General features: G+C 45.9%; 1 protein-coding gene across 2 annotated transcripts in view; it reads left to right on the plus strand.

Moving 5' to 3' along the window:
• LOC119163684 (uncharacterized) overlaps positions 1-17,208 on the plus strand; it is a 356,800-nt gene extending 339,592 nt beyond the window's left edge. For both annotated transcript variants that reach the window (XM_075873440.1, XM_037415742.2), the window contains 8 exons: positions 525-711; positions 2,726-2,848; positions 6,040-6,134; positions 8,689-8,813; positions 10,257-10,525; positions 11,105-11,174; positions 12,602-13,325; positions 14,912-17,208. In XM_075873440.1, the coding sequence (XP_075729555.1) occupies positions 525-711; positions 2,726-2,848; positions 6,040-6,134; positions 8,689-8,813; positions 10,257-10,525; positions 11,105-11,174; positions 12,602-13,325; positions 14,912-15,421 (2,103 nt within the window). In that variant the 3' untranslated portion in view covers positions 15,422-17,208. The remainder of the gene's footprint in view (positions 1-524; positions 712-2,725; positions 2,849-6,039; positions 6,135-8,688; positions 8,814-10,256; positions 10,526-11,104; positions 11,175-12,601; positions 13,326-14,911) is intronic.
• Positions 17,209-21,768: the final 4,560 nt, after the last annotated feature.

Consider the following 21,768-nt stretch of genomic DNA (forward strand, 5'->3'; position numbering starts at 1 on the left):
AGTTTAAAATTCTCAGTCAGCGCCCACTCCGCTCTTCTTTCCTTCCATTTGCTGGGCGGCGTTAAGACGAATACTTCAAGACTTGCAGTTTTGGGGCCTATCGTACATTTGTCGCCCTTTTTTACACATACACATCATACTCTCATGATCGCTTATCGCAGCACACATCAAAAACAAGGACGACACAAAACATAAGAATAAAAAAACAAGAAAATCACATGATATTTTTCTACTTTGTGCATTACCTTTAATTGAAAGCAAAAACCGTGCCCTTCTCTTTTCCATCTTCTTGATTTTATTACTGTCGATTGAGTTATATTGTAATCATCAACCACGAAAATCACACATTTAGTCAGCCACTGTCTTTGCAGGTTCTTAGGATTGACAGATGGTTTCTCTTTTGTGCTTGAACAAGTACTATTGATAGCACGTTAGCGTTACTTTGTATAAATATTCACGTCAAATTTAATCAATCTCAAGACGAAACTAAATGTTGCTTTCTTTATTACGAATGCTTTGTGCAGAACATAGTGATCACCATTCCGTTCGAGGCACTGTCAATGGCTATCAACAGTTCCCGACTCGCCGCCGGTGAACCCTACCGGCCTATTCATGAAGTGGAGAAAGGGCCACGCATATCGTTCGTGTCTTACCGGAACGACAAGTTTTTCCGACCGGCGCAGAAAAATGACAAGTCTCTTGTAAGCGCAGGTATGTCCGTTGGGCGGCACGCAGTAATGAGGTTCTGTTTGCTTTGTTCAAGTAAACTGTTGTTACCGTTTGCTTCCATATCGCCCGCGTGGCATTATCCCTAGTAGTCCTCCCGTAAGTCAATAGTAATGCCTTCTCTAAAGTATGTCTGGGACATCAGCCATAAAGCCGGCTTTACAACTCTCTTGCGTTCCCTCCCCCTCCACTCCACAAAGGGGTGTGTCAGGTGCGAGCTCTTATTGTGATCGCCTCACCACGTCTCTATGCCTCCGAGACCAAAACAACGTGTCTTTCAGTTCGGGACGCAACGTCTGTCGTAGACGCTGCGCCAGCGGGGCTGATGGCTCCACTAGGACGCAACTCAAAGTAGGGTAGGCGGCGAGCGCTCTCTGTGGAGAATATACTGAACTACGAGGGACCTTCTGTGCCAGTGGGAATGTGAGCAACGTTGCAGACATCTAGTAAACAAGGCGTTCTAAAAAGTTGTCGGCGTTACAACCTTCATTTAGCGTATCACTGGTTTTGTAGGAAAGGAAAAAAAATGGAGGCCTCTGTAATCTTTCTTTAACATTATGGTACCGCAATGCTATACCGCAGCCCAGTTTGACCATGAATAGAGGCAACAGAAAAACGCAAGCAACAGGATAAGCGTGAAATATTAACACTCATCTTGTTATTTCCCTTGAACATTGCTGCCCCTATTCTTCATATTCAAACTGAACTATTCTCTTCTGGAGTGGCGGAGAGGCTCCGCGGCTGAAGCCGACACCGCCATATTGATCAGGGCAGAAAACGGATGGGCGCATTTTAGCGTGCGTGGCTTTCGTGTTGATTTAGTGCTAGTAATGTTGCGTATCATGCCTCTAATTGAACAAGACGCTTCTGAACACGTCTGTGATCACATTTTGAGGCGACGATGTTGGGCTCTTGGGTAGTATTTGGCTGCGCGAATCGTGTGAAGCGGACACTGGGCTCAGCTTTCGATGTTTAAGTAGGCATGCTTCGCTCATTCGCTTATTCTCCCATATTTTAGCGACTATGCGACTGCATTCATAGATTTTCTTTTGGCGTCCGGGGGCACAATGACGCTAAGAATAATATTTTGCAGGCTCTATGTTTTTGTAGGATATATATATATATATATATATATATATATGTGTGTGTGTGTGTGTGTGTGTGCGTGCGTGTGTGCGCGCGCGTGTGTGTGTGTGTGTGTGTGTGTGTGTGTGTGTGTCATATCCTTGAGTAAGTTTTTTTTCTTTTTATAGTGAAAGGTGTTACGAGATCAGAACATGGGTCATGCGTAGAGCCGTGTCCGCTGCCGCCGCCACTCGTAATTAGTATCGAAAAAAAAAAACTCGGTAAGTTAAGAATATCAATGACACAATGAGAGTCCAACCCGGGTCCGCTGCGTGCCAACCCAGCATTCTACCACTGAGGCGCGCCAGCGCTGGAAATTGTTTCTAAACTGGTTTTAGGCAGGCTTGATGTCTGGAAACGAGTCGCATTAATATGAGTAATAAAGTGTTTTAGACCATCAAGGAACAGCGAGGCGTCACACAATGCGAATTTCGGGACGACTTGGTGGCAGCCGCGCATCAGCGTTCGCGCTTTTTCGCGTGCGCCATTTTATTCCTTGATTTATCTTTGTGTTTTGTCCCCTTTGCCGAAGCTCATCACAAAGTCCACGTAGCTAAATACGTTTGATTGAGACGTGCTCCGCCAGGTACGGCAACGTTCGTAGAAGCTTACAACGAGCGGTTTTGCTTTTTCTAATAATTATATATTCCTCAACTATCCTAATAGTTATTGGACGCTTGCTTTAAGTGAACTTATGCTCCAATACCTTAAATATCTAATATAACTTAACTTGAACCAGAACTATTGGTTTCCTACTGGGCACTTTCAATCATTGATGGTATAAACGTTGTGCGGACAAGAATTTCAGTGTTTGAATTTGCATGCTGCGACCAACCATGTTCCCAGCTGACCATATTTTACTTCGTGCGTTCAGGTCAAGTGGTCCTGTCTGCTAAGATCGGTGAGAGCAAAATCGAAAACCTCACGGACCGCCTGGTATATTCGTATCCCACCTACACGGCAGCAAGCTACAGCTGTGCTTTCTGGGATGGACAGCGTGAGTATATGGCTCGCTTGTAAATAAGATTTCTTTGCGCTGCACTTAGTAAGCAAGATGTAGGCTTAGTAGTGTTGTGCATGCTACTCTTTGTCATCGAGCTAATAAAGTACTGTAGAACCTCTGGGATACAATCGTGGCTTGTGCGAGTTTCAGGATAATACGAATTTTGTATTCGGTCCCGGCCAAGGCCCATTGGCCTCCCCTGTGATGGAGTGCGATTGCTGCGAACTAATATTTCACACCGTAACATTTGATAGGAACGTACACTCACGCGATACGATAGGCGCTGTCTCGGAATACGTGCCAAGCAGGCGTGGGAACTCAAACGAGGGTATGCGCACCACGCCACCTGTTCGTCAAAATAAGCTTTAGTGACGCCTCCGAGATTGTGCTCGCTAATCTTGGAGGCCGTAATGCGCCTTCGCGTGCCTTTCGTTCAGATTACAGATAACGTTAACAAGGCGCTTTTTTTAGCACGTCTATGCGTGGGGCTGTCATTCTACAGTCTTTGAATGTACCTGTCGTGTCAATACAAATCGTCCTCACTCTTAGAACTTCCTATGACAGGTGAACGGGGACAGAAAGAGGAAGTGAATGGTTTTGCTAGGCCTCGCAATGTCAACAAACAAGCTTGTCTAGGGCGAGCACACTTACCTACCCTCGTATTACGCGGGTAAGGCCGTGAATCTCACCAAAAGCATCCCCAACACCACCCAAATGAAGAAATGATAACAAGAAAGAACAGTGCCTCTAAAATTTTCAGGCATTCGTCTATCGTGTACAAAGCACTCGTTTAGTCAAATTCGCCACAATGCTGTGGTGTCATGCGAAAAAGCGTGAAAGATTTTGACGGGGCTAATAAATTTCGCGTTTCACACACGGCTAGCTAAATAATTACACATGTGTGCACGGGTTATATAATCACGGTTGCTAGCCTGATTGCTCACCACGAAAAACTTCACCAGCAATCATTCAGAGCTTTTTGTTGCGTTGATATCACCCTGAGAAACATTAAGGGAAAACATGCACCAGCTTTCTTTAGTGGCATGCTAATTTTGCGTGTTTCAGGTGGCACTAAAATTCTTGGTGATTCCACAAGATTTGAATCACCGAGGTTTTGCTGTACAAAGTGTATGAAGCTCTTGAAAAACTTGATAAGCTTCTCACGAAGTAAACGTTCAGCGGTGGGTGAATGCTTAAAATCATGAGAAATCGTTTGTTAGGTGTTGATGCTGTGGCCAGCTTTCCACAAGGGTACTTTTCTTCGTGAGAGCAGGAAATGCCTGCGAACGCACCCGAACGCAAGCGACAGTAACTTGCAAAGATACCGTTCGCCCAGCCGTGAATATCCTCGAATAACAATGTTGTATGCGTGAGATTGTATAGGGCTGTTTAGCGCCATTACTTGATATCAAAAGCCCGCAGCTATGCCTGGAATACGCGTGGTTACGCCTTTGTAGCATCATAATCATATTTGCAAAACATTCTCACAATCATCGTAGTATAGATGGTTTCAAAGTCACAAGCGTTGTACTAAAGAAGTCTTCCGGTCACCCCAAATACCAGCTTCTAACGTCGAAAGTGAAAGTACGTTTTCAATATCTTTTCAAGAGCAAGGAAACTCTTTTTCATTTTTCTCATCAAAGAAGCGTGCGTAAAGTAAAATGGAATGTTTTATAATTTTTGTGTAGCTCAAAAGAACATTGATTTTAGTATATGTTGCCAAAAAGGGGAAGGAAACTGTAGCAAATGAGCGGGCTATTTTATAAAGCTCTTGTGATCCACCAATGCTATTAAAGTTCATCTGGGGACAATCCGGAAGTCAATCCGGAAGGGGCTATGTTTGCAAACCTTGAGAGAGTCTATAACCATCCAAGGCCGGGCTTCAGGAGCGGTACGCGCACGTAGAGTGCCCGCGTGCCGCTTCATTGTATTGTTGAAGCGCAGCTCATTTGAGCATGAATGAAAGATTGAACCAGTAACGAAGGGAATCAGGTAGCTGGATGAGCACTCATCTTGTCAGTCCAGCCATAGTTACACAAAGAGTGGACATTCCCGTAGGGCCCTGCTGCCCAGCTACTGCGCTGCTTTCAGTGCCACGAGTGGTTGATCAGACCCGATAATGCCTTCAGCATAAATAAAATAACAAAGTTTTCTTCTTTCCGACGATGGGATTTGAACCCGCACCCTCGTGCTCCGAAAGCGAGTGTCTTTACCACTAGGCTACACACCCATGCTTCCACGAAGGGAATACATGTACAACACATCTAAACCACATGAATGTGCCTCTTTGTGCAAAACAAATGCAGAAAGACAACACTTTCTAGGTATATTTTACTGTTTGCTGTTGTAAGGCAATAAGTGTACACAGCGGGACACTTATGTAGTGCGGATATAGAAAATTGCGCAAATTAATAATTTTTGCAAAAAAATTGATGCCAAGCTTGGGTATTCATTGTCTTCCTGAAGAGGCTATTGCATGTCTTAAATAAGGAGTAAAAGCGAGGATGGGTGCGCCATCTAGCGGTTGGTCAGACATTTTCTTGGTGGGCCGCGGAAAGGCTCCACTGGCCCCTCTTTATATAGTATTTTTCTCTATAGTCCAGCTATGAATCGTCAGATTGTTGTACTTTGTTTTTCATTCAAACTCCTCTCTAATTACGCGACGGTTGGAGCGCCTACTGCAACTACTGCCACTGGTACTATTACTGCTGATTCTACTTTTCTAGCTACTATATTTATTATCACGGTTACAGCAGTGGCAGCAAAAGGTGCCCTCAGATGGCTTCGTTGCAAAAGCGCGTGGTACAAAGTGATTGAATACTTGGTGTATCTTTTTTCCGTACTTTTGGCCCGACAACTAAACAAACAGACAAGTACTGCAGATTAGGTGAGTTGGTGCCTTAAATTATTGTATTGCTAAAGCGCAGCTCATTTGAGCATGAATAAAAGATTGCACCAGTAACGAAGGGAAACACAGACAACTGGACGAACACTCATCTTGTCAGTGTTTCTCTGCTTCACCGTTGAAAATTCTGTCCTTGCTCAATCTTAGCTGCACTACATCAATACGATATTACACACAGGTTCGCTTTGCTCACTCCTATGCACGAGCTCATGCACGACCCTTGTACAATCTGGTGCTCAACATTTCACTTGCTTGCTTCAATGATCAACTCTCGTTTCAGGAAAGGAGTGGTCCACTGCTGGCATTACGACCAACAGATCAGGAAACGTCACCGTGTGCAGGTCTAGTCACATGACGGCATTCTCCCTCCTACTGGTACGTCCCGCAAGCCAATTGTTGTAGCGGGACCTTGTCTTGCCCTGGCTTGGGCTAGCGTGCCTTGTCTTGCGGAGACAGCTGCTGAAGCTCGAACTGTGTATGCTGCAGCAGATAGTCTCCCACAAAACTTAAGGAAAATCTGGCAAGGTTGTCTACTCGAGCGGCAAGTGTTAGTATCACACGTGGCACACTCAAGAAATGAATTAAAATATAATGAATAGTATCCAACTATTTACACTAACAGAACTCATGTTCATAAAGGCAACTGCCGCGTAGTGTTCTGCCCTGGTTTCACGGAAAACTAGACATTTGTGCCGCCTTATAAGCGTCACTCTTATTCTGGCAGTGACGGCGTCCGTACAAGTATTCTGAGAGTCATGATTGGTGCACTTTTCGCTGATTGAGTTAGAATTGAGTTCTTGCAAGTGCTATTTCTTAAAATTCACCTGTTTCCGATGGATAATTATGCATCTCCTCCACGACCAGAAACAATAGACCCAGAGAAATCACCGAAGTATACCATCTTTCTTTTTTCTTTCGACTAAGAATATCACCTCTGCATTTCAGATACTTTGTTAATATATGCAAGTAAGAGTAGTGCAATGTAAAAAAATGAAACAAACGTTGAAACTATTGACTTTCTGCTCGTCCTAATGAATGGATTTCTAGAGAGAGAGATGCAGAGGAAGGTCGGGAGGTTCACCAGATAGTAAAAAGAGCGCGAAAAGTGATGGAGCTCACACAGAGTGCTTGCTATGTCTTTTGTCTTACCTGGTCGTGTCGTTAATTTTATTCTTTTTCGTATTCGAGCTGTCAGCGTTGAGTACTACTTTTTCGCAAGGGTGATGGTATGTGTAAGACCCCAAGGATCCCAGGCGTTCACTGAGGGGATCCGCCACTCGGAGGTAGAGTATTGAACCGACCGCTCGCCATCTCTTCGTCTTCTCACTCTAGACAGCTGAGGATGAGCCCTATATAGCAATCTCGTTAAAGAAATAAAACACCGTAAGGACTCGGCAGTCAAGGGCTGACTTCTACTAAGCGATAATTGCGGAAGAGAGTGACGTGTCCTTTTATCGCCAGTTATCGCAAGTCCCGCATGATAAGCGAGTCTTTCTGGGTGGCTCGAGACGTTGCATTCGTTAGCTTCTTGAAATAAAAAAGGACCGAAAAAGGCGCGCCCGCGTATCATTCTCAGATACTGTTTTTAGCTGACACCAATGGGCGCAGAGGTAAATGGAAGGGGGAAAAATGAGACCTGCACAGTTAGTGGGTTTCCATAGTTTGTACTCTCGCGACTGTGTTATACGACTGACGCCGCGTTTCCTCCAGCTCGTCTGAAGGAAGCACGTGGTGTTGACGTTATGCGTTACTTTTCGTGCCTGATCTGGTCAGGCCAAGTTCAACTTATAGACACTCGCACGCGCGCGCACACACTTGTTTGCTCACGCCCACTCTACCGGTCTTTGTCTGGCGCAAGGGCTTTGCCCAATTTTATCATGTAGGAACCGAGGAACTGTGCATTTTAGCCCGCTCTTCTCACTTGGCGTCTCGCGCTGGCATCTGTCAATCTAACTGTCTAATGTAGCGTGCAGTGTGGCGGCTTCATTTACCAGTTATTACGGATGGCAAGCTCTCTTCGTATCTTTGCCCGGCTCGGTGGTGTACCAGTGACGGTGCTCGATTGCTGACTCTCGTGGTTCGCTGGTTCACTCCCGGCCGCTGTGGTCGCTTTCTTATGGAGGCTAAACAGCAGGTGCCCACGTTGTGTGCAATGTTCAGTGCACTTTAAAACACCTAACGGCCGAAATTTTCGGAGCCCTCGCTACGACAGCCTTCGCGTTACATCATGGTTTTTGGGCATTGAACCCCAAGCAATAATAATAATAATAGTAATAATATTAATAATAATAATAATAATAATAATAATAATAATAATAATAATAATAATAATAATAATAATAATAATAATCCTCTCTTTATTGCCGTTAACCTAAAAGGCAGTGCGACTATGACGAAGCTTTAAAACGACAGCGTATCGAAAAGAAAGGCCTTGGGAAAATGAAGTTTTAAGTTTTTACGGCTGTCACAAGTTCGAAAACGGCGTCAAGGCTCATTGAGTATCGCAAGATCATTGTGACGCAACGTATGATATGTATTTGGAGGCGGATTATTCGTGTTTAAGACCTCTTCGAAGTTTGGCTTTTGGTAGTGTAGGGTAGCAAATCAGAAGTTTCGTTTCCTCATAAGCTACGTAATTCACATTGCCCTCCATACGTGTTATATACGAGTGTATGCATATAAACATCGATCAAAAAGAGGATTATGTACAAATTTTTATAAGGATGTACTTCCTTTTCTCATAATGAATTCCTGCTAACGCAGCTATTGTTATACCAACGTCTTCGTATGGCATGCACCCTTCCCCTTAGCGGTGTCAAAAGGTTCACGAGGATGCAGCTATGAGAAGCCTAATTTTGATTGTTACGCATGACGCTGGTACCGGGGTATTTGTTTACTCACGCGTCGACATAAGCTGTTCTGTCTGCAGGATCCCTTGCCAGGGATGACCATGGCACCACACCACTACCGCGTTCTCTCTCTCATATCCTACGCCGGTTGCATCATGTCCGTGGTGGGCCTCTTCTTCACCATACTGACGTACGCCCTTTTCAGGTAAGCTACTTGCACGACATGCTTCAATGGCTGCTTTATTACCTTTTCTTTGAAGTTAAAGACGCGCGTTCTCTCATTTTTTTTTCACGCATAGCTGCGTAACCCATCACATACGTACCTTCGGCTGCAGCGTTGAAGAAGTCCCACACTTATGGTTTAGCTTCGTGTGTGTTTTTTGTAATTGTTGCTCAGAAACAAACCGCGTTCTGCATGTCTTGCTCAACCCAACCGCGTGTTACCTTAATTCACTGTTTATTGCGTGGAATACAGAGTGTTCAATAAAATTAGAGAAAGCGTTTTTTCACCAGACCAGGGGTCTTCAAGTCCCTTCGGCCAGAGGTCCGCAGTCACAAATTTACTCCAACAGGGCCAGGCACCCTGAGGATTGTTGAATAACGAGACGGAAGCGGGGAGAGAGAGCTTCAACAATAAGGTTACCTAACGTTTGCATTTGAATGAGCGCGTTTCCCACATCTGAACGCGTTTCCCAAAAATGTATCATATTGGTCTCCTCAATGAGCTTAAGTGGGCGCCAATTCTCATTTATATAGTTTTTGAATAATGATGAGAGTTAAACTCGTAGAAACCGCATGGGGTGTTTCAAAACAAAAGTGCTTCAAAGCAGACTTGTTTCTGAAGCTTACTAAAAAAACTGCTATAAATCGGCATAGATAAGAGATAAATGAAAGTACTAATTAGCCACAAGTCACGAAGCTTTATTCATTGTAAGATCACTGGCCACTACCGAAAATTCTGCTGTCCACGTGTTTCATACATCTCCTCTTCGCTCTTGAGTGGGAATGTGGACATGTACTGAACCTTTTCTAATGCATTCTTTAGGGGTGCACTCCTAGATGCTATATTCCGTATTGCAGTATGGTGTGACAAACGGAGCTCTTCCTGGAATGGTCTGCTATAGTCACTGTTTTTCTTGGCTAACCCTGTGATATACCACTCTTCCTAACGAAAATACAGCCCTTCATAAACCACTAAATTGATGTTTTACGCATTTATTTAGTGATGTCCATGGTGGCAATTATTACGCTTGCCTGAACACGGACAATATCGTTTTTGATGTCTCATCGCTCACCTAGTCATTACAAAATGCACCTCCCCCCTCCTAAAAATTTTACAGCATATCCACGGAGTCAATAATGATGAGTGGGGTGAAGTGTCCATCAGCCCGTCCGTGCTTCCGTCCGTCCGTGCGACCATCTGTCCGTTCATCCATGCGTCTATGCGTCCATCTGTGCGTCCATCTAGTGAACACTCTAAATACCACCATCTCGCATCTCGCATCCCCTGTGGCACATACCCGCTCTAGAGCAAGTATGTGCCATCGGTAGCTACCTACTACTACTACATACATCGGAGGATGTACAGACCCACACCTTAAGAAGCTTAGTCCCTAAAATTCACGTTCGTGACTTTTGCTTCTCGCAGGTGCCTGAACAAGGATCGCTCGGGCAAGATCCTTCTGAACTTGTGCTCAGCAATGCTGCTGCTAAACCTGGCCTTCCTTGTTGGTTCGCTACACGAGCGCTTCCCGAGCCTCGAACTGTGCATGGGCACCGCCGTAGCCACACACTATTTCCTGCTCGCCTGCCTAGCCTGGATGGGCATCGAGGCTGCCCACATGTACCAGATGCTGGTGCACGTCTTCGCCACGTCAGAGACGTGTTTCATGCTCAAGCGTGTCCTGATAGCATGGGGTAAGCGGGGCTTTTGTATTATGCCTTTATTATGGATTGGCCACGAGGGTTTCCACTGGAAAGGGCAGCGCTGCGATCGTTTTGACGTCATAGATAGGATGTGTAGTATATTATGGCAGCTTTGTCTTCACGCCACCACCATCGTTCCCCAGGGCTGCACCGAATTTTAGTCGCAATTTTACGATGCAAATCAGACACAAGAGTGCTTCGTAGTTTGCTTGCCCGTATTATCAGGTCTTACTGCTTCTTCCATCACTGAGCTTCAAAACAAAGAGAAGAATGCGTGATGTCCCCAGCAAAAGCGGAATAAATGTGGAGTTTCTAGCAAACAACGCAACCCGTTATCCTATGAGTGACGTCATCACGTAGGTGGCGCCACGGTATGTTCTCGAGGCCAGTACAGTATACATAGGACCAAGTAGTCTACTCTGGCGAAGATCGCGAAGTGTATGAAAACTTCGTGCTACAAATAAAACCATCTTGATGCACTACACAAATATGCTGTTATTACAAAAACTAGTCTATAGTAAAGACTTGATCGCAAAGAATTATTTTGACTCGTTCCCATTTTCGCTTTAGGCATTCCAGCTGCAATTGTGGGAACGTGCCTTTCCATCGACCTGGAGCCGTATAGGACTGAAGATGACTAGTAAGTTGATTGATTTCAATGTTCTCTTCGACTACAAGCATTTTAAAGGCAAATAGTTTGCCACGAATGACAACTATTCACTAGTTTTGTGGAAATCAATTGAGCTCCAGCTTTCATTTAGAGATAGCACACTTCAGAAATACATTAACGCTTCTACTAAGACTGTTGTGGTTGTTGTAATTTTAAAGTGATCAGTTTATATTTCATAAAGCTACTGCAGTGACAGGAACGCGACTCCCTAATAACTTATGAAATTGTTTGGAGATGCGAAGAAGCATTACCCGTTTTCTTTTACGCCCTATTTGGTCATCGAGAGAATCGGGGTCATTACTGTGCGATAAGAAAAGAATTGGGGGACCCTTAAACTTCTCTTTTAAGAGTCGAACGCGATAGCGAAATCCAGCCCTTAGTGCATTTTTCAGCCGCAAAGTGCATACTTACTAGTATGTTTTGTTACGTACACACGCAAGCACACAAACGCGCACACGGTAGATTGGATCAGCATGCGCTATTATCGCTGAATGGGATCGTTTTCGTCGTGACACCTGTCGGATAAAATGCGTTAAAGGGGCCCAGAAAAAATTTTTCAACTAACCATGGAATGTATTCACTAGAAGAGCTTACTTCCTCACGAATTCAACGCCGCAAAAAGTTTAAGAATCCGTCCAGTGTGAGTGAAGTAACAAAGGTATGTCGCATGCTGCAATTGCATTATCTCTTCCCTCGTCCCGACGAAAGCGCTGGAAGCTAAGCAGAGAGCGGTGGCAGGGCGAAGAAACGACCGCGTCTCGTGACCTTGAGCACTTTTTTCTTCGAATGCGCGTCTTTTTCAGTGTGATCGCGCGCGCCCGCGTGGACAAGTAGCGGCCTCCCACGGCTATTTCGGTATATTGATTTTTCGGTCACAGACGCACAGACGATTTTTCGCTCACAACCAATGGGGCCGACGCCGGCGGTGGGTTTCCGGCGACACGAGCTCTTTAACGCTATCGCGTTTAAGCACACACTTAAAAAGTGTGTAAGAAATCCCGATTACTGGTGTCGCTATTCTGCTCTACACAACACGCAGCTAAGACATTGAGCAGAATATCCCCAGCTTTTAACGACATTGTTTAGGCAACAAAGACATAGCCCCCGCCCCACCGCGGTGGTCTAGTGGCTAAGGTACTCGGCTGCTGACCCGCAGGGCGCGGGTTCGAATCCCGGCTGCGGCGGCTGCATTTCCGATGGAGGCGGAAATGTTGTAGGCCCGTGTGCTCAGATTTGGGTGCACGTTAAAGAACCCCAGGTGGTCTAAATTTCCGGAGCCCTCCACTACGGCGTCTCTCATAATCATATAGTGGTTTTGGGACGTTAAACCCGACATATCAATCAAGACATAGCCGCCAAATAACTGATCACAATTATCGTGTTCCTGTTTTTTGCAGCTGCGTCTTATCCTCGAAAAACCCTTGGATCTACTATGTAGCGTTCCTGGGCATATCCTCTTGCATCCTCTTTATCAACCTCATCGTCTTCATTATGGTGACGAGAGTGCTCTTCAAACCGAGGATGACTGGAGCCGTCACCTCGAAGTCAACCAGCCAAAACTCAACGTCCACTACCGGTTCTGGTTCTGCCGACAACTCTCTACCCATCACCGCGGCCCAAGTCCGCGGTGCCTTCACCGTGATGACCCTGCTCGGAATCACGTGGATCTTCGGCGTATTCGCCGTAGGCGAAGCCAGGACGGTGTTCCAGTACGTCTTCTGCATCTGCAACTCATTGCAAGGCTTCCTCATTTTCGTGGTGAGGGTGCTCCAGTATCCCGAGGCTCGTGTATCCTGGTCCCAGCTCGCCACCACGGGGACATTCAAGAAGCAGCGCGGTGCGCCCTCGGGCTCCTGGTGCGCCAACTCGAATCCCAGCAAGCGTAACGGTCACTCTTCCATGGTCCGTGTGACGTCAACCAGCACGGACAGTACGAGTACCGTTGTCTTCAACAGCAACATGTGGAACAAGGTGGAGAATGGTGGTCCCGCTGGTTCGAAGCACACGGCTGACAGGCTGCCCCGCTTCTCCAGCGTCGGAAGCCTGCTTAAGAACTGTAACGTGCAGAGGGACGACCAGATGACCCGTGCCGGAACACTGTCCAGGAAACAGAAGTCAAAGGTAATTACTCAAGTATTGTGAAAGTGGCAGCACGCAACTGCACGTTTGCACAATGAGTTGTTGGGTATCAGAGGAAACGTTATGTGACAGGTTAACTCTTAGCGTACGATTTTGCTATCAGAGCGAAGCTGTGTCAGTAACAGGCTCCTACTTTTATTACACCCCCCAAACAAGCTCCGTAATTCGAAGAGTAGACTGCAGTGATTACGTTTTCTGAATATTACAAAGCTGTGCGCTGCGCAGAGCCTTTATTCCGAAAAAACTATTTCTTATGCCTGACAAGTGCTCCTTCCACGCGCAGAGCCGACAACTCGGCGATCGATGACTTGACGCAGCATGCAGCTCGTCGATTGGTCTAAATCAGGGCTCAACGAACAGTGGGGAAGTCAACGGCAGTTCCTGCTCCACTTACGACAGAGCTATTCAACTATACAAGTTGCGAAACTCCCCATAGGCTCCATGTATGTAAATGGGGACACGTCACTGGCCCAGTTTTTGGGAGAGAGCAGGTTGTCGCGCCACCTGTTGACGAGTAACCGAGCTGCCTTGCGTGGCCTTCATTTTCTCACCCGCGTTGGTAGAATCTCTCTAGAATTCAGTTCTCTTGGCATCCTTCCGAAAATTGTTCATTGAAATATGTCTTCCTCAGCTTGAATATGCATCTGTAATCTAAAATGGCATTGCTAAGTCTGGCAGTAATGCCATTGAGCGAGTACGGGAAAAATTCATAAGCATTTACAATCACCGGTTCACAAGAAATGACTCTGTATCTCGTTTCAGCACTGCCAGATTGTTATTGTGTCATGACTTCTCCGGCGATGAAAATGCGCTGACCTATTATTTCTTTGTAAACTAGTTCACGATATGCTCTCCTGCTCTTCACTCCTCAGTTTGGTAATTTTTCGGATTCTGCGTAAGTCAACCACTGCAGAGAGAATCGACCATTTCATGTACCTGTCCACTCCTTTGAACACTGTACTGTTCACAAAACGCAGCCTCTATAATGCTAACTTTCATAAGCTTGATGTTTTTTGCAGTCCACTGTCGTTTTTATCTCAGCTCTGCATTGTATTAACATAGATTTTCAGGAATTAGATTCTTTCCTTTTCAGTCTTTCAGCAAGAATCCTACATAGTTGCGTATATTCCTCTTTATTTTTCACTTCCTTTCAATGATTTTTGTCTTTTATTTATCCCAATTCTGTTAATACCATTTTTCTGTGAGGTTCTTTACTTTTTAATTTTTCTAAAGAGTGTCTCTACTGTATTGTTTATTTGTATCGCCTTATTTTTGTATGTGCCTGCACTAAGACCTCACGGTCGTTCCAGGCCGCGTTAAATGATTGATTGATTGATTCACTTACTAATAATACTAGCCTAGCTCTGCTGGCTAAGCTCATCGTTTTACGGCCATGAGTGACCGGCTTTGCTTAATATGACAGGATTGCTAGATTATTGCCTGTTAACTAACACAAATTAGCCCATCGCCTGAAATTCAGTGGCTGAGTTAGGGACGTACTAGAACAACTATGTTGAACAACACAATATAAAGTCAACGTCTAGCCGATTTTGTCATTCTCATTCCAGGTAATAACCGAAGAGCCGGACGCCAAGGAGAATCGTAAAGAATTCTATTCCGGTGACGACCAAGTCACAGCCGTAGTTCCAAGCCTTTACGCCGGTCAAGAGCAACACATCATGAAGAGCAGCAGCCTCAACGTGTCTTCCGATCCACTCAACTTCATCGACCAAGGCTCGCGTAGTGCGGCTAACACGCTCACTTTCGCGACCAGCCAGAAGGCACACATCCTCTTCGCATACGCGGGTGGTGAAACTACACCCATACGGATCAACGGCGTCGTGACGTCACCCGAGGAGAAGCCTAGGCTCGAGTCGTTCAGCACGTTCCAGAGGCCGTCGCCGGTGCCGAGCACGCCCCACATTACAGAGCTGCCCCAAACAAGGAGTTGTACAGCAACAGAGCAGAACAGCGTTGCCACTTCGGAGCACGCGGCTACCCGGAACACCATGAAGACATCTAGCGAGGAAACATCGTGTCCACTGAAACATGAAGCTGTCACAACAGTCGTGTCTTGATGAACTAGCTACGACCGCGATGCCCTGCGTGTGTCTCGGCAGTTTTCGCGAGCCTAAGTCGGCGACAGACTAAAGGACAGAGTGCCTTTTAGCCCTAGACACACCACCGGAAAGTGCAAAGCTCGGTATTACGGCACAAAATGCTGACCTCAGCCTTTTGCAGCAGCTGCGACTGCTGCAAAGATGGTGTCTTCAGACTGAACTCTGAATTTCTTGAGTCAGATTCCTGCGGCATGGATGTTTCATGATCATGTCTAAAACATCTTCACGTTGTTTAGGTATACTGAATGGAGGATCTCGACACGCATGGTACAAGTTGCCTTCCTATCAGAACGACCTGGTGCGACCCTGTGTGTTCACAATTGGTGCGCCCTCCTACCTGTGGTCTTCCTAAGAACAATGATCTCAGTGTTTTTTGAATCGCACATCAACCGTTATCTGCCGTTCTTTTTTGTATACTACCTGAGATCAACATTCTCAACTGTAAGAAGTGCAGCAAGTTTGAACTTCGGGGTCCGAAATAGCCGCCACATCCTTCGAGGTACTATACATGCTATTCCGAAAACTGTTTTTTTTTTTTTGCTACTGGCACTTTTTCGCCTGTGTGTGTGCGTTATATGTGAGACAAATAAAAAAAAATAACGCCAGGCCTGTGCAGGACACGTGGCACAATCGCAGGGTAAGCTTGAAGAGCGGCCTTTCAGAGCCTTTTCTAAACACACTTTGGGATGCTACAAACACACTGCTGAGTACCCACTATGCCACGCTAGCCTTCATCATTATATGTAGAGAAGCGTGGTATCTGCTACATACATTTTAGGAATTCCGTGTGAATATTTTATGCAGTGATTGGTGAGGATAAAGAAATATGCCTTAATTGGGTATGCGCCACAGTTAATAAGTGATCAAGAAGAAGTTTTCTAAAGAGTTGGAGCATTGGGAAACCGAGTCGTTACTCAATTTGCATGGTGTGACACCTCGATGTTCCTTTGGTGTTCTAAAATGCTCTTACTTATATTAACGCAATTTCTTTCTCGACATCAAGCCTGCCTAAAGCCAGCTTAGAAGTAATTTCCAAGCATTTGCGTGGCTCAGTGGTAGAATAATGAGCTGGCACGCAGTGGACTCGGGTTAGAATTCCATTGTGTCCTTATTTTACTTACGAGTTTTCTTTCATTTGATACTGGTTACGGACAGCAGCAGCCTAGGCGGCGTTGGTGACGGCGGACCACTACGGCGCCATGCGACAACCGTGTTCTGATCTCAAAACAGATTTCGCCGTGAAACTTGCCGGATCACGGAACCATCTATGTAGAATCACTCCAGCTTTTCGGTCGCCCGAAATACCCATTCCTTGCTCGCTGTGTTACGAATGAACTTGAACTTGTGATTTTTCCCTGTGTGAAAAGAAGTTGTGAGCTTTTGCTAAGGGGCGCCTATTTAACTGGTAAGTACGTCATTTTCGTGACATATTGTGGGCCGCTCGTGTATATTGAACTGTCTCATAATCACTACAAACGTTTATATGTTATATCAGAAATATTTTGCATGGAGACTTTCATCTCGCATTCACGTTCTTGTTCTGCGCGGTCATCTATGTCTGATTCTGTGATTGCATATTGATGTAAGCATATGAAAATCGGGAGCGATTGTTTGAGAGATGATGAAGGACATTTTTTTTCCAAGCGAAGACAACTTTGCTACTTCTGTGAAAACTGCCTGTACTGGTGCAGTAAGAACCGGTGATGTTTGAAATGTGCAAGTAAAATGAAGTTAAAGTCACACAACTGAGAAATGCTTCTTTTTACACAACAAATATTTTAATTTATGCAGAACTAGCCTCCTTCCTTCATAAACCCACTTTTTTAATTAATATTGCAAACCACAAGAAAAACAGAGCCAGCATTGCATCGGTTAAAGATTGTTTCTTTGTGGGTTAGCAATATTATCTTCGTCCGCATCATCGTTGCTTTGTTTTAGAAAGGTTCATGTGCTGCAAACAACTATATATAGTCCTAGTTGCGTTCGAATGAAACCTTGACCTGTTGTGCTGGAAACTGCCTGCAGCTGGGATACAATACATTGGAGCCTTTGCATGTAGAAGTCTGTGCATGCTCTAAATGAAACAAGTAGCGAGTTAGCGCATTGCCCTGCGCTGTGCTTTTTTGTTCACTCCGCTTCCTTTAATACCAGGCTGCGCATAACAAAACCTAGTGGTTCAAACGGGGTCCCATTGCTGCTTTGCCAGCCTGCATTTTTTTTTTCATGCCTGCCCTGATTCTCAGTAATGGGGAGGATAGCACATGTAGGACTTGGCGCGTAAAACCAATACATCGCCCGGCCTACACTCCCACGTGATGAAACGCCACTCCCAAGTTAATGTGGTTTTCCCGTTGAAATAAAATCACCATGGCGTTTATTTTTGCTTGCCGGTTGTCCAATGATATCGGTGTATTCTACAATGCCAGATGAAGCGATGAAAACGACACGCTTAAATTGTGTAGCACGGCCACTTTATATCATCTCGGCTGAAATTGAATTGATGACACAAATCTTTAGACAAGGGCGAAGAAAACACGTAAGACAAGACAACACGCTGGAAAAGTAGTCGCCGGGTATCGTAGTAAACATTCAAATGCGAGACAGTGACCATATTTTCAAGTCAGTTGTCTTGCATGTCTTCTTCGCTCTTGTCCAGAAATCTGTGCCATCAAGTTCAGCTATTCACCGTCTGGCCAACAGCAAACCTTATTTATCAGTACAGCCTGAACCAGCTCTCACAACCTGCTATTAGCTACAAGCACTAAGTGCCATTTAACTGATAGTCGTCAACCTATTGTTCCAAGCTGCAAGCAGGTTCCAACGCAATAGGTCAAATATCTCCTTCGAACGCAAATGGTACCGGTTGTTTACAGCACTTGAACAATTTTGAAACGGTGCCAAATGACGCGGATAAAAATAGGTGCAAACCACAGCGCTTGCCCCGCCACGGTGGTCTAGTGGCTAAGGTACTCGGCTGCTGACCTGCAGGTCGCGGGTTCCAATCCCGGCTGCGGCGGCTGCATTTCCGATGGAGGCGGAAATGTCGTAGGCCCGTGTGCTCAAATTTGGGTGCACGTTAAAGAAGCCCAGGTGGTCGAAATTTCTGGAGCCCTTCACTATGGCGTCTCTCATAACCATATGGTAGTTTTGGGATGGTACACCCCACAAATCAATCAATTAACCACAGCGCTAACGCGCTAACGCGCGACTGAATGTTTAATTAAAGCTGCAACACTGGCGTGCTGCTTCTCTCGTGGTTTTATTTTCCTTTAATGGTGTCGCACGGCTGTGAGGGCTGTAGTAGTCGTTTCTTTTTTCTTTCATGTGCTTTTCTTGGACATTCAATAGTGAGACAGCGCAATGGTTTGTCCCCCTTTTTTTCTTGTGTGCGGGTCATAGCGCCGTCTCAAGAATGTTCAACTAACGTCACCGAATAGACAATTTTCCGCAGCGGTGCTCGGGTGCTGCCATAGCCCCGCCGCGGTGGTCTAGTGGCTAAGGTACTCGGCTGCTGACCCGCAGGTCGCGGGTTTGATTCCCGGCTGTGGCGGCTGCATTTCCGATGGAGGCGGAAATGGTGTAGGCCCGTGTGCTCAGATTTGGGTGCACGTTAAAGAACCCCAGGCGGTCTAAATTTCCGGAGCCCTCCACTACGGCGTCTCTCATAATCATATGGTGGTTTTGGGACGTTAAACCCCACATATAAATCAATCGGGTGCTGCCATATTTGATCACGTGACCATAAACTGGCCTCCTAGCCAGTTGCGCAAGCTAACTCCTTGGACCGTGGCCGTCAGCGACGGTAGCTGGGGTTAGGAGCCCACTTGGCAGCACCCATGCAGACGTGACCGCCCGCTTCGATGCAACTCGGGCTTGCTACTCGCCCGCTGTCGACACAGCAATAAATGAATGGTGAAATCAGCTACCGCTTCGTCTCATCTCACGCTAAGGACAAGACCTTAAGGTGCACTGCTTTTACTAAGGAGATTAGCGCTGGGTTTATTTAGCCACGCCTACTAAGCCTTGCCTCCGAGAAACTGTGGATGAAACTAGAAAACACTGCAAAATACCGACGAATACATTGCTCTAGAAACTCAGATATGAAATATAAAGCAAATAAACGCATGCGTTGTGAACTATCGGGCCATACAGCCAGAACGACATGATAACATCGATGTGGATGAAAATTTCACCCGTAGGCGCTGCTATGATTGCTTTGCCTACAATGGCCGTCTTTCTGTCTTGGCCTTCTGCAGCACGGCTGAACATCTGCGTCCCGTCGTCTGCTCGGCGTCCCCATAGCGTCTGCTTCGCTTTTACTTGCGGGCGCGCAGACGCTACGGGGACGCTGATGAGATGACACGAAATGGTTGTTGGGCAGTGCTGCAGAAAGCCATAGCTAAAAAAACGGCCATGGTAAGGAGACGTCGACGATGTTGCGGCACCATCTAGATTTCAATCAGCAAACCAGCTGCGGAAAAGCGTCTATTGATATGTGGGGTTTAACGTCCCAAAACCACTATATGATTATGAGAGACGCCGTAGTGGAGGGCTCCGGAAATTTAGACCACCTGGGGTTCTTTAACGTGCACCCAAATCTGAGCACACGGGCCTACAACATTTCCGCCTCCATCGGAAATGCAGCCGCCGCAGCCGGGATAGAAAAGCGTCTATAGACCAGCTTTCAATCGTCTCACAGTTTACTGTATAACCGAAAATTATACCAGTTTTATTGCGGTTGGAACCGGTAAGCTGCCTAATTCTTGGTGCCCTTGGTGGCCTATCCAGATCAGTTTGCTTCTAGTATATTTGCAATATAATCCGACCGGTAGCGTGCACCAGGTCCACTGAAAGTCTTACCGGTTCAATCTCAGCTTTAACAAGTTGATCTCCAACTAGGATATACTACCATACTTTCAGAAATACAAAGGTAAAATTTTACTTTCCTTCTATACTTTCCCCTCTGATCGGGAAAGCTCTAGAAGTGAGTTTCATTCAAATTGAACCATACCTTCGCACATCGAAAATTCCGAGTTTTCAAAAAGGTGTAAACTTATCTGATCAGAGAAGGTTTAGGCAATAACATTATTCCCATACCTTTGTAAATAAAAATTTATTTTTTCACAAGAAATAGACTTGCCTTTCTGTTTGGAAAAGCCCTAGGAGCCAATTTCATTCGCATTGCACTAAGCTTGGAAAAATCAATATTCACAATATTTCCAAAAGCCATTACAGTTATGTTAGAAAAAGCCCCAAAGGTCAATTTAATTCAAGTACAATACCTTCTAAAGTTTAAAACTGTGAGATTTCGAGACAACCACGGATGATATACATACTCGAAAAAAAAATTTAATTCTTTCAACCTCTCAAGGTCTCCAGGCGACTTCATGTAACTCCCTGTGCAGACCGGCCCCGACCACAAACAAAGAGGATCAGCAAATAAAGTTTATTCATTATTCAACCTCTTTCTTTACAGAGGTCCGAAAACGTTGTGTACACCAAGGCAGGCGTAGGACCATGGTAAGAAGTGGTTGCGTGGCACTTTAAGTTCACCTTTATTAATTTTGTGTGGCTAGCTTCGGGAGTCATATCAGCCGTCGCGCTGCATTTGCTCCGGCACGCAGCGTTGCTTTTCCGGCACTCAGTCGTAGTGTACGAACGAATCAGCCCTTGCCGCACAGACACTGTGGTGTCCGCACGGCACTCTGCGAAAAGCTACATCGCATGAGACTACCGGGCGCTCTGGTTCATGTTAACCCAGGACAAAGCAGCCAACACCCACGTGAGCGACAAAGGGGTAGGGATGGAAACATCATTGTGACGACCCCAGATTGCCCCACGGCACTGTCGGCCAGCACATGAATAGGCCTCTTCTGGGAACTAGCGTGGCGTAGTGACCCTTCGCATCGGTTCGGCTTACGGCCCAACCAGTTGCTGTTCGCGCGCCTACAAGTTGCCGCCAAGACAAGGCGGCGTGGGCTGCGGCACCGTAGGATCGCGGGTAACTTGCCGTCACTATCCGGTATCTAGTTTTCGGAAGCGAGCGGGCTTGCGACAGGCGAAAGCGTGGCCTACGTCACAGTAAACGGCCGCCCGGTCGGTACCTTTAATGAATGCTGGCGCACTGGCATGCTTTCGACTATTCCCGCGCTAATCCTTTCAAACAAGCTCGCAAGTAGAACCACGTGCATAGAGCGATTGTTCCACTCACAGCGCACAGGGGACAGGCAAATTACTGTCCCGTTGGCAATAAGTTCACGTGTTTCCAACAATGCCTTTCTTATGGTCGCAGATTCCAGCACGAG

This window comes from Rhipicephalus microplus, chromosome 9 (assembly GCF_043290135.1).
Source record: "Rhipicephalus microplus isolate Deutch F79 chromosome 9, USDA_Rmic, whole genome shotgun sequence".
In the NCBI taxonomy this organism is placed as follows: domain Eukaryota; kingdom Metazoa; phylum Arthropoda; class Arachnida; order Ixodida; family Ixodidae; genus Rhipicephalus; species Rhipicephalus microplus.